This window comes from Podarcis cretensis, assembly GCF_951804945.1.
Source record: "Podarcis cretensis genome assembly, chromosome: 13".
Taxonomy (NCBI): domain Eukaryota; kingdom Metazoa; phylum Chordata; class Lepidosauria; order Squamata; family Lacertidae; genus Podarcis; species Podarcis cretensis.
In genome coordinates this window covers 38,606,011-38,618,822 of record NC_137182.1, presented here as the reverse complement: position 1 = coordinate 38,618,822, position 12,812 = coordinate 38,606,011, and the positions used below count along the sequence as shown (strand labels likewise).

At 47.3% G+C, this 12,812-nt stretch overlaps 1 protein-coding gene across 1 annotated transcript; it reads left to right on the top strand.

Annotated features, from left to right (window-relative positions):
- The first annotated feature begins 426 nt into the window (after nt 1-426).
- MYADM (myeloid associated differentiation marker) lies at nt 427-12,204 on the top strand. The gene is made up of 2 exons (XM_079951228.1): nt 427-605; nt 9,118-12,204. Exon 2 carries the CDS (start codon nt 9,129-9,131, stop codon nt 10,032-10,034), a length of 906 nt encoding a protein of 301 aa, XP_079807354.1. The 5' UTR covers nt 427-605; nt 9,118-9,128; the 3' UTR covers nt 10,035-12,204.
- Nucleotides 12,205-12,812: the final 608 nt, after the last annotated feature.

Genomic DNA, 12,812 nt, shown 5'->3' with positions numbered 1-12,812 from the left:
ATGCAGGGAGGGCTGGATCTCTCGACCGCGCGGGATAAATGAAACCTCCATGGCTGGGCGCAGCGTGCGTGCAAAACGCCTGTTGCTTTGAGCGCCGGGCGCGCAACAAGCCTGCAGGCCCTGCTGAACCAGCGTCTTGCACGCATCTGGCTGGCCGCTTTGAGTAATGAGTAGCCGGGTCGAGAACCGTGAATCGTTTCTGTCTGAGTCAGCGGGGGGGACCTTCCTTGCGGGTGCGGTGGTGTGTGTATCGTTGTGTACTTTTTGGCTCCCGGCAACAGCAATAACACAAAGTCCACTCTCCCCCTTCCCGGGTCTTCTCCCCTCAACCTCGACCGCCTTCTCCTCCTCGCCGCCCCCGCCTCCTCTACTACCTCCCTGTCTCCGCCCACGGCCCACCCTCTCCCAGCCTCCTGCCTGCCTGCCTGTGTGTGGGGTGGGGGACTCGCCCCACCCCTCTCTCCTCCTGTCCCAGCCACGAGTCCCTCGCCTTGCCGTTTTCCCGTGATCAGACCAGAGCATCTTCTCCCAGCCTCGGTTGCTGCAACGTGCGTGCCCACCTTCAGGCTACCTTCCAGACGTGTACTCTCCACCCCGCTCTGGAAGTAAGTCGCTTCTTCAGGAAAGAAAAGTCTTGGGTGCTGGAGGGAGGGAGGCGCGATGCTGCGCTGGGGGCGAAGGGGTTCGAGCCAGAATTCCTGGGTTCTCTGTAGGAGAAAGGGAAGGATACAGTGAAGAGAGAGAGAGAGAGTTGGGGAGCCGAGAGGAGGTTCCAGAGGGTTAAAACTAGGAGGGGGGGGAGAATCAGGGAACCCGCCCGGATTCCTGGTTCATTAGGAAAGTCCGTGGGAAGTTAAACCCAAGAAGCGCTGGGAGCCAGGATATTGGGGGGAGTGGGTGGCTGGGAGCTTACTGGATTTCCCGAGGAATGGTGTGTATTCCCGCTTCTGCCAACTTGGGAAAAGGGCGTGACCGCCGTGAGATTTCCTTAGGATGCTGCTCTGTTTATGAACTTTTTGTGCATCACCGTTTTGGGGGTACCGCACCATGCCAATAACACCTCTCCCTCTTGATTTTTAAATATTTTTTTAAGTGGTCCACTTACTGTTTGTCGAAACAAACAAACAAACAAACAAACAAACAAACAATAATTCCTTCCAGTGGCACCTTAGAGACCAACTAAGTTTGTTATTGGTATGAGCTTTCGTGTGCATGCACACTTCTTCAGATACACTGAAGCAGAAGTCACCAGACCCTTATATATAGTTTTGAGGGGTAGGTGTGGCCGACTTGGAACTTAATGGGATTTGATTGATACCTCTGCTTCCACCTCCTCTTTCCCTTAAAAATAGTAGCAGTAATAGAAACAATGGAATGCCTTGTGAACCTAATTTTGGCAGCTGTTTGTGTGTAGGGATGCCAGGGCAGGGCATGGTGGCCTGGGTGTGTTCTGGAAGGTGTGACTATCGGGTAAGAACAACAACAAGACTTTTAAGGTGCCACAGGGCTCTGACAGTGAAACGCAATTCGCACCAGAAACACTTCAGGGGCAAAATAAAATAAACCATTAAAGGAAGAAGCCTGGCAAATAAATATACTCAAGTCCATGCAGAAGGGGAGGGTCAGTACCTCTGGTGGGGGGTTTGCCGTGCTCCTTCTGGGGTAGTTTGTCCATCTTTGTTGCCAGAAGGCTTTTAGTCTATTATTAGCAAGGGAGGAAACCAAAGAGAACCATGGTTGTCTCTCTGGAACGCATTCAGGAAATTATCCCGGAGAAGTTGCAATCCCGAATACTCAAAAGCAAGCCCCATTGGTTGCAGTGGGGCTTGTTTCTGCACAAACTGTATCAGATACGTCTCTATAATTCCCAGGTTTGTCCACGGGGTGCGGCCACAATGGGAGTGTTTGCGTTTCTCAAGATGGAAGTCATGTTTCACAGCGTCTGTGTGCTGCATATGTCATGCATGATGCATACAGCAGGATGGCTGATCTCCCTCGATTGATAGCTTATGCCATTTTGGGGGGGAATACATGTGTGATGTGCATTTGTGACAGTACTGCGTGCTTTGCAGTGTGAGAGAGCATGCCTCAGAGTGTGCGATGCATTTTTGTAAAGGAGACTTCACAAAAGCCTGCAGGCTGTTTTAATGCACAGTGACTTTTCTAGCCAATGGATGCTGTTGTTAGCTACTTGTGGCACGTACTGAAGACCTGTAGCTCCACTTACACGCTTTAGTGCAAAAGAAAACTGCCTGGACTGACAGATTTTGGAACAAACTTTCTAAAATATTAACCTCTGGTTTTCTTCCATTCTCCTCCAGAAAGATCCCTTTTTCAAATCCGGTGTCTTGATTTGCTGATCAATAAATCATCATGTTTGGAAAGTTATAGGATGAAATGTTCAGAACGTCTCATGGCTTTTAGTACTTAAAAAGGAGAGGTTCCCAGAGAGCCTTATTTATGCAAACCTCGAATCACCCCCATCCCATACCCTCTTGATCTCTTTCACCTCATGAGATGCCTTGTCCAGAGAATCCCAAACTCCCAACCTTGCCTTCCCATTATACTCTCATCCTGCTCCGGGATTTGAGTTTTTCCGGACAATCTGGTCATGAAGACCCTAGCTCTTTATTTTCCTTGGGTGGCACCTCTCCTACAGCTCCACCATTTTCCAGCCTCCTTATCTGAAGTGGGCAGGAGTGTGTGTGTGTGGGGGGGGTGGTGGTGGCTGTTCTTCTGCCACATGTTTAGTTCCCTACCTTGGGCATTTCCTCCTTGTATGCTCAAGGTTTCCAGCTAAGAGTTAGCTAATACTTTCTTGATAGTGATCTGTGTCACTTAGTGGAACCGCAGAGCCATTTCTTCAGAGAGCCTTTTTAGTAGCATTAAAGAGCTGTGTGAGGTTGCATCATGCTTCATTGCATATAGATAATGGATCATGTGAAGTTTTGCCTTAAATCGGGGGTGGGGAGTCTCAGGCATAAGGGTGAAATGTGTCCCTCAAGCATGGCCATAGCCAGCGGGAGCAGCTGCCCCCCCCCCCCGAATCAAGTATATCAATAAAAATACTTAACTAACTGAGGTTCTGCCCTCCCCCCAACATAAATTCTGACCACGCCCATGCCCTCAAGTCTTCTCAGTCTGGTCTTCAAGGCTCTCTTGAGGCCACACCTTTTTCCTCAGGCTGCACTCCACACCAGTCCTCCTCAAATGCTTTTTTGCCTGTCTTGAGATGTGTTCTTGAGGTGTACTAGTCCCTTTTACTTGCTTGGACGGGGAAGCTGGAAATGTCCTGCTTTGCATGCCTGGAATGTAGCCTAGTTTTCACATCCCTGAGCATCACACCCCTTTTTCTGACCACACCCATCACTGGGATGCGGTCCCAGGAAGCTTCTCCTTGCGACAGTGTGGCCCCCAGCTGAGAGAGGCTCCTCAACCCTGCTTGAAAACACTCCTTCTTTCATGGATTTTGAGGGCAGCCTTAAGTAACCTGCTGCCCTCTCAGCTGCCTCACATTTGCCAAATGGAGATTATAATCCAGTTCTTGTTCTTGGAAGAGCCTTCCACAGCACTGCTGTGGTGCTTTAGTATTTTTAGCTGCATAAATCAGCTGATGGGGGACTCAGTGTGTGATGGGCATGAGCTGCCTATGCCCACTCTTTGAGCACAGCCGCCAGCGACATGCAACCCCCAGAAACATTGCAATAAGGCGATGCAGCCTTCAGCATAAAAAAAAAAGATTAGCCACTCCCTGTTGTCCATGTGATGATAATGTAAAGAGCTCTGGGCACTCTTCCCTCTTTAAAGCCTTGAAAGCTGGAGTGGTGGGTTTTGATAATGCTCTTGGAATAATTTGGGACTGTGAATAGTTGCTCAGTTCATATGCACGGGGGAATAATATGGAATCTACTTTTTCAGGTTGCAGGTAGGGAGTAACATCTTAGGCTGCTGCTTTGGAGGGGGGGGGAGGCCCCCTGCACACAGTAAACCAGCCTGCTAGGGTTAAACTCTCTACGAGGCATTAGTTTTCTAAATGCAAGGAATGCAGGGTGTGTGTGGCAGTGGCAGGCCCTTCCTTGCAGCCTGAAGTGGCACTGTCCAAGAAAGGTCCCCACCCCCTTGATTCTGCTGTTATGTATAAACTGGACCTGTGCATTACTGCTGGAAAACCGGGCAGGAAAGTGTCACAGGAACTGGTCCTCTCTCTTAATTCCCTGCCCCTCACTTCTTTGGTCTCTTCCCCCAAATAACTGACATAGCTGCATTTGTCTGGGCAGGCTGGTTAGATTTTACTGGGCAACCCTACTTTTGTGGCACGACTTGCACAACTGCTTTGATTACCCCTTTGCCCAATCAGTGACCCAAATGCGAAGAGGGTGGGTAGCTCAGAAGAGGTTCTTGCAACATGCCAGGCAGGGTTTGAAACGCCTTTTTCTACTTCCACAGCTGCTTCCCTTCTCTTTCTGCCATTCCTCCCTTCCACCTCTTCGCCCACCCAAACCAGCATCTTGACTAGAGGGACTCTGGCTTCCCAAACACAAACAAGGAAAGGAAGTTGTAGCTGCTGATGGAGGCGGGGTGGTGGTAGTGGGGGGAACTGTCCTCAGCTTCTAAAAGGGAGGGAAGGGAATTGTGATTTTTTGAGAGATGGCCCAGAAGGAAGACAGAGGAGATGGCTGTGAGCCCAGCCAGAGCATTCCCTCCTCCCTTCCAGCTGGGAAGCAGCGCATGATTGAAACCAAATGTCCAACTTTGGGTAAAGCGGGATTTTCTCCTGGCCTTATATGGATAACAGTGCAAATGGCTCCCACCTCCCCACCCCCCACCTCCAGGCAAATATCTCTGCCTGCTGGCCTTGCCTGGGCCCTTGCAGGAAATCCAGATGAGGAAGTGTCTTCCCCTGACGAAAGGCCAAGAGCAGTTCTGCCTTTGTCTGACAGACACACAGAGAGAATGTTGCTCCCAACGCCTCTAACCTAATTTTAACCCAGCTGAGATGCTTTTCCAGACCCTCCTCCCCTAGGAATTCCCATCTACTCTTGCCCAGTTGTTTGGAAGTCACAGTTAGGACTGACCACTTTTTGCTTTGCCAAAAAAGAGGAAATGAAAAGAAATGCATTGCTAAAAATGGGATAAAAGGAAATGGTGCAGGTTTGCATAAGATTTGCATATACAGTGGTACCTCGGGTTACATACACTTCAGGTTACAGACGCTTCAGGTTACAGACTCCACTAACCCAGAAATAGTACCTCCGGTTAAGAACTTTGCTTCAGGGGAACAGAAATCATGCAGCAGCGGGAGGCCCCATTAGCTAATGTGGTGCTTCAGGTTAAGAACAGTTTCAGGTTAAGAACGGACCTCCAGAATGAATTAAGTACTTAACCCAAGGTACCACTGTACTGGCTATTTACTGATTTGTACATCTTGTTACAAAACATTGATATCCCAGCTTTCCTCCTAGGAGCTTAAGGTGGTGTGCACGGTTTCTCTCCCCCTCCCCCCACTTTCCAATTACATCCTCCCCACAACCCTGTGAGGTAGGCTGGTCTGAGAGATGTCTTGCCCTAGTGGGAAACACTGTGGCCGGGTTGAGCTCCTGTGTGTTCTGCTAAGTCTGCTGTCCAGATGCTCACTGTTGATTTTTTTAAAGAAATGAATTTTTGCATTGCATTTATTCTATTTTTATACGTGTTTATTTATATCATTATCTTTAAACCAGACAGAGAGGACGTCTTCTGTAAAGCAGGATACCTGGTTATGCCTGCATAACACCACTCTTAGTGGTTAAGGACCACGTGGGATGCCCTCAGTGGCAAAGGCTGGGTTAGCCACCCCACCCCCATCTTTTTGATGCTAATTTATTATTTGTTTATGTTTATATATATTATTTATTTAAGCTCATTTATTTTAAAACATTTATATGCCACCCTTTGCCATGGTAGAGTTCAGGGTGATGTGCAAAATCTAAAAGCTGAGCAATTCAATAATAATAAAAACAGGCGAAAGAGTAGGAAGCCAGGGGAGAAAACCTCAAAAGGGACTAATGCTAACATTTCAAATGCCTGGGTACATAATAATCTTTCTGCCTGGCACCTAAAGGATACTGGTGTTGATGCCAGGCTACTTTATAGCCTTTTTTCTTCTTCCAAGGGAGAAGGAAAATAAATTCTTATCCCTTAAAACATATCCCTTAAAACATATCTGTGTGTTTTGTTCCCATCTCAGTAAGCTTATGTTTGATCCCTAAAATTTAGGAAGAACTTCTCCTAAGTCCTTTGTAGCTAGACTTAACTGAAACAGGCTGAGGTACCAAGTGGGATACCTGTATGTTTAGCCCCACGAGAGACAAGGGGAGACTACAGAATCCTCCTTCCTCTGCATTGCAGTCATGATCCAAATTATCTTCATATCCTGTGTCTGCATTAGCTATTTTTCAAACAAACTCGGGCGATGCAACCATGCCTCCCCCCATCGTCTTGTTTTGTCTTCAGGAGAACTTAACATTGAAGTAGTTTAAAAATAAATAAGAGTTATCTTGCTCTCTAACAACATGTCTGTGGTCTATAAAGATTCTGGGTTTTGTTTTTTTAAAAAAAATACATCGCCCCACTTTTCATTTTTATAATTTAAGTACAGTTTGCCATGCTTTCACATCAGCTTGTATTTTTTCCAAGAGACATGCAAAGATTTATACACATCTGTTGTGAGCGTTTTTGTATGCCATTTTATCCAAACAGACTTTTTTTTTTGCATATTGTTTTCATTTATATAAGCAATTTCTGTACATTTTTCTCTAATGCAATCTTTGTACGCTTTCCTTTTTATATGGTTATTTTTGGACCGGCGTTGCAAAATTAAGAGAAACATGAATTTCGAAAGATAGCTGTGCTCTGGTTTGTATATTTGTTTGGAGGAAGTGTGAATGCAGTGAAGCAAATGTATCTCCCCCATGCAAAAGTAAAATCACACACACACACACACACACACACACACACACACCTTTGCTCTCTAGTATCTGACCATTTTTCCAAAATTGTTCTGGGGGACTTGAAAATGCAGTGGTTTTAAACCTGTCCTTCCTCTGAGAGAATTCAGGATTAGGTATGTTGTCCCCCCCCCTTTTTATCCTTCAGAACAACCCTGTGAGGTAGGTTAGACTGCAGGACTTTGACTTGCCAAGTGTTACTTTAGTATACGGTACTTCTTGGATGAGTGAGGATTTGAACCTGGTTCTCACTGATCTTAGGCCAGCATTTTAACTGTGGCACCACATGAATCGTCTGAAGGGCAGTGCTGTTGGCGTAATGGGTTCTGGAGTAGTCTTGGGACCCCCAACAAACGCATTGCTGAAGGCAAGCCCCTTTCCTAATAGCACACAATCACTAAGGGAGATTAGAAAGTCAGTTGGTGGGAAAGGCATGCTCTTTAACCATGCTGATTGGGAGTAGGAGAACAGGATGATTAAAACTCTTACATTATTTTGAGGGTGTGTGCTTGAATTCCTGCCTGGGGCTTAAGTCAGTGGTGGAGTAGCCATTTGAGGTGGCTTCTGGGTAAAAGGTTAAAGGTAAATGGACCCCTGATCATTAGGTCCAGTCGTGGCCGACTCTGGGGTTACGGCGATCATCTCACTTTATTGGCCTAGGGAGCCGGCGTACAGGTTCCGGGTCATGTGGCCAGCATGACTAAGCCGCTTCTGGTGAACCAGAGCAGCGCATGGAAACGCCGTTTACCTTCCCGTCGGAGCGGTACCTATTTGTCTACTTGCACTTTGATGTGCTTTCGAACTGCTAGGTTGGCAGGAGCAGGGACCGAGCAATGGGAGCTCACCCCGTCGCGGGGATTCGAACTGCCGACCTTCTGATCGGCAAGTCCTAGGCTCTGTGGTTTAACCCACAGCGCCACCCACGTCCCCATGAGGTGAATTGGAGGTGGCTTCTGGGTACACCACTGTATGTATATGAGAGAGAGAGAGAGGCTGCGCCCAGCCTCTGCAAGCCTCGCCATGCCTGTGCACTGCTGACCCCTGTTGCGATTGCTGCTAACTTTCAAACGCGCCAGCAGAATTGGCACAGGCAGCACAATGATGGAAACGATAAGACCGTGCAGCGAGAGCGACTACCTCTTTGAGGTGCTTCCTGTTGCACTTCCTGTGGTGATGCTCCGGATGTGAGAGGACCCGCCTTTTGGTAGACCCCTTGCACTCTTCCCCCACATCTGCTTCCTCATTGCTCATGCGTTGCTAAACAGTTTTGTTGTCCTGGCAACAGCCATGCTGATAACCCCCCCAGCATTATTTTATACCACAAGCGTTTCCTACCTCAACCTTATTGAAGTCACTTCTTTCTTGCTGTAGGCGAGTGGTGGTTCTGAGGCTTGCAATATCTGGCCAGGCATCTGATACCGATCTGGATTCTCTGAAGTCAGCTCAGATATCTCCTGCGAACACTGGTGGATCACAATTTGTGTCTGGCATCATATATCCAGCTGCCATTGTTTATTTTGATAGACTCTAGGCACCTATTTAAAGGTGTTCATCTCTCATTAATATTTATTCCATGGCAAGAGCAAAACTGTTGCTCTCTGCTTTGTGGGGGTTACCTCGGTTTCTATCATGAGAGAGGGGCAGTAACACTGCTGGGAACATACATGTCACAGATTGGGTAACAGGACGAGACAGGTATGTATTGCAGTTATATCCTATCCTTACTCCAAGGAGCTCAGGAATGGTGCATGTGGTCCTCTTCCCAGGTTTTTTATTTTTATTAGACTCTTGTGGGCCCAAGTTTACTCAGTGAGTGGGGATTTGAACCTGTGTCTCCCCGGACCTAGTCTGACACTCTAACCACTACACCACACTGGCTTTCCGAGAGACAGCAACATTGAAGGCAGAGATGGGGAGCCAGTGGCCCTCCAGATGTTGTAGGGATCCAGACAGGGATGGAAGTGATGGGAGCCATACCCAGCAACATCTGGAGGGCCACAGGTTCCTCAAACCTGAACTAACGTGAATCAGTTTGTGTTATGAGATACTTTCCAGATCATCACCCTGACTACTGGGCCATGAACTGCTCCATCGTAATCTTACATTGTGTGTTTTGCATTCTTTCCCCTAGATCTTTGCACGATGCCGGTAACCCGCTCAAAGTCCGTGGGCAACACCTCCGCCTTGACCTCTCAGCTGGGCATTGTCCGTCTGCTGGAGGTCCTCTTCACGTGTGTCACCTTCAGCCTGGTGGTCCACATCGACAAGTGGCATAGTCGCAATGGCGACTGGTGCATGTTCTCGTGGTGCGCTTCCTTCGCCATCACTATTGTCATCTTGGTGGTGGAGTTTGCCGGCCTCCAGCACCGCATGCCAGTTTCCTGGAAGAACTTCCCCATCACATTCGCCATGTATGCCACCTTGATGTGCCTCTCGGCTTCCATCATCTACCCGGTCACCTACATTCAGAACCAAAATCCCTCCCGCAGAGAACGTCCGTACCTCATTTCTGCCACTGTGTTCTCATGCCTCTCCTTCTTGGCATACTCCACAGAGGTTGGCATAACCAAAGCCAAACCAGGAGAAGTCACTGGCTACATGGCCACTGTCCCTGGGCTGCTCAAGGTGGTGGAGACCTTTATTGCCTGCATCATCTTCGTCTTCATCAGCGATCCGGTTTCCTACAATAAACCAGAAGGTGTCCAGTGGTGCATGGCTGTCTACTGCATCTGTTTCATCCTCTCGCTGTTGGTCATCATCCTCTGCATTGGCGAATGCACTGGCTGGCTGCCGTGTCCGTTCAACAAGTTCCTCAGTGGCTATACGCTCTTGGCTGTGCTCATGTACGCGACAGCCACCATCATCTGGCCCATCTATAAGTTCGACAGCAAGCATAATGGCAGTTCGTCTCGACCCCATTATTGTAGTTCAACCACAATGTGTGACTGGGACAAGCTTGTTGCTATAGCTGTCCTGACAGCCATCAATCTCCTGGTGTATGTGGCTGACCTGGTGTATTCCGCACGGCTGATATTCATCCAAGGGTAGAGAACAGCTGGTGGCTACGCGAGTCAGGACAGAGAAGGTCAAGAAGGAGGGAGGATGTAAAGAGATGGGGAAGGGGAGCAGAAGGGGAAAGCAAAGGTATCTTTTAAGCACTGCCTTCCCATCTTTTTCCATGCTCCCACCCTCTTCTTTTTTGCTTTTGTCTCTTCCACTCTTTTCTTCCATTTTTCTTTCTTTCCTTTAATCTTTTCACATTTTTACATTCCTCCTTCCCAGTTAACCTTTTTTGGTTTTGCCTTGTGCTCGTCACTTGTTGCACGCTCGATCTTTTCTCCACCCCCGCTGTTTGCACAAGTGTGTCAGTTTCAAAACCTCACACGCTTCACGTTTCCCATGCTCATTCTGCCCCCTTCATTCCCTGCCCTTTGCACAAGCATCGTTTCCTTTTTGCATGCTTGTCCTTTGCCACTCCCTGTACATTTGCAAGGCGTGGCTAGCTAAGAGCTCCAGTATTCAGGGTTTTGAGGGTGGTTCTCTTTGTTTTCTAATGGTGGTACTGGAGGTGCACATCCCTGTGAGGGGGGAATTGCACTGGGGGCATTATCCTTGATTGAAGGAGATTGCCAGAATATTCCCATGTTGATCCCTGGCCAGATGTTTTCATATGAACACAAGACCTTCCTGCATTCTTCTTGCACAGTTCATAGACACCTCTTTTCCACTGCATGCATGCTCCTTCACCAGCCACGAAATCTTCCACCTTCATGACTGCTTTCTGTCCAGGCTGCCAGCTTGCATTTCTGATAGTTGCATGGGTGTGTGTGTGAGTTTGTAGGGAGAGAGGACCCTGGCTTACTCAAATGTGTATAACCAGCATCTTCTTTTCAAAGGGCAAGGGGATCCTGGCTCGGGGCTCAGAGGGCCTTAAAAGTGCCGGAGCCCTGAGAGAACAGACTTCTCTGCCTGCAGACAGGAAGGGTTGAGAGACCTCCCCTTTCATTAACATATTTGCCTGGCAGTTTAAAAAAAGAAAAGTTTTTGATGAGCCTTAAAGGCATTGTCTCACTTTGCAAGATGTCACTTGGGGGCTGTTGGATGCTAATGAAAACAGATGCCTGAAAGGTAGTTGAGATGTGCTTGAAGAGGTCTCTGAAACAAAGGAGCAATTTGCTGCATGGGGCTTATGATAGAACGCACAGGAGCTGCACAGAAGCAGGGCTGCAGGGCTAGTTCTCCAGAAGTTGCCTCTGCCACCTCTGTGGGGAGTTTATTCTATGGTTTATTCTTATTGATGTCTGGGGAGTAAAGACTTCTGATCCTGCTTGGTGAGAGATTAAAGGCAACGTGCTTGCTTCTGGTTGACGGTTTTTGGTGACAGAAAGGCACACCGTTCTCAAAAGTGCTTGTGTGTGAGCTGTTGACCATTGCAGTGCCTTGAATCCCTAAAGGGGACTTCACTCCTCTGCATTCAGAAGTTGCCTCTAGTTGCCTTTAGCAAAATAAGCAGTATTTTCTTGGAGGTTGAAAGCAAAATGACTCTATTGGGGGGGGGGGGGCTTAAAGCCAACAATTTGCTATCCTGAAAAAACAGCATCTACGCTGTAAAAGCGCCTTTAATTATTCACCTAAGGATTAAAAATCCTTGCCTGCATTGTTCTTAAAAGCAAAACATTACACTTAGGGCAATATTGTTCCTGAAAAATAAGCTTGCTTAATTATTATTTTTTACACTTCTTTGAAAACTGCCTTCTATTGAGTGCCTAATAATCTGCTTTAAGTGTTCTTGCTGAAAAAAAATAGCAAGGTATTCTTATGGGGAGGGTGGATAGAAAAATTGAACATACATGTTCAGTGGAGTGTTAAATGTTATTTTGCCTCTGTTTTGGTTGCTGAACCAGTATTTAAAAAGAGAATATATACCAGGGGACACATCCTTCAGCCTAAAAAGACAACAACGTTCTCTTCCCTTCTGCTCAGCACTAGAGTTTAGTTTCATGTACTTAAAAGAAATGAATTTACGATATTATTTTCATAATTTGCCTTTTTTATACTTCTAGATGTCATATAGCATAGAGACAGAAATATAGGCTCTCCCTGCTCCATTTCACCCTAACTGCGGTGCTCTTGTTTGTGAATGTGTGGGTTTTTTTTTTAAAAAAAAATCTGCAAGTAAATATATGTGTATAAAATAAAGGAGCAATGATATAATAAACAGTGGCGATTTCCCTTTCTTTTGTGTCTGCAAAGAAGCTCACAATACATCCAGACATTTCGAGTTGGAGCAACTGGGGGAGGGGGGAACCACCACCACCAGGTGGGTCTGTCATCAGAGTTATATGGTGAAGCCTGTGTTGTTAGAGTGTTTGAACGGGCACCTTGGAGACCAGGGTTCAAATCCTCCCTCGGCCATGAAGCTCACTGGGAGACCTTGGACCAGTCACTCCCTCTCAGCCGAATCCACCTCACAGGATTGCCTAACATTTTCCTCCCCTTTTCAACTTCACAACAACCCTCTGAGGTAAGCTAAGAGATTTCATCTGGTGTGGATTTTCCTAAACCCACTACACCTTTACAAACGTTGGCTCCCAATACATTTCTGAGCACAATTCAAAGTGTTGGTGCTGACCTTTAAAGCCCTAAATGGCCTCGGCCTAGTATATCTGAAGGAGCATCTCCACCCGCATCGTTCAGCCCAGAGACTGAGGTCCAGCTTCGAGGGCTTTCTGGCGGTTCCCTCCCTGTGAGAAGTGAGGTTACAGGGAACCAGGCAGAGGGCCTTCCCATCAGATGTCAAGGAAATAACTATCTGACTTTTAGAAG

Excerpts from the sequence above, each read along its gene's own strand:
- MYADM (XM_079951228.1), top strand. The coding sequence starts at position 9,129 with ATGCCGGTAACCCGCTCAAAGTCCGTGGGCAACACCTCCGCCTTGACC.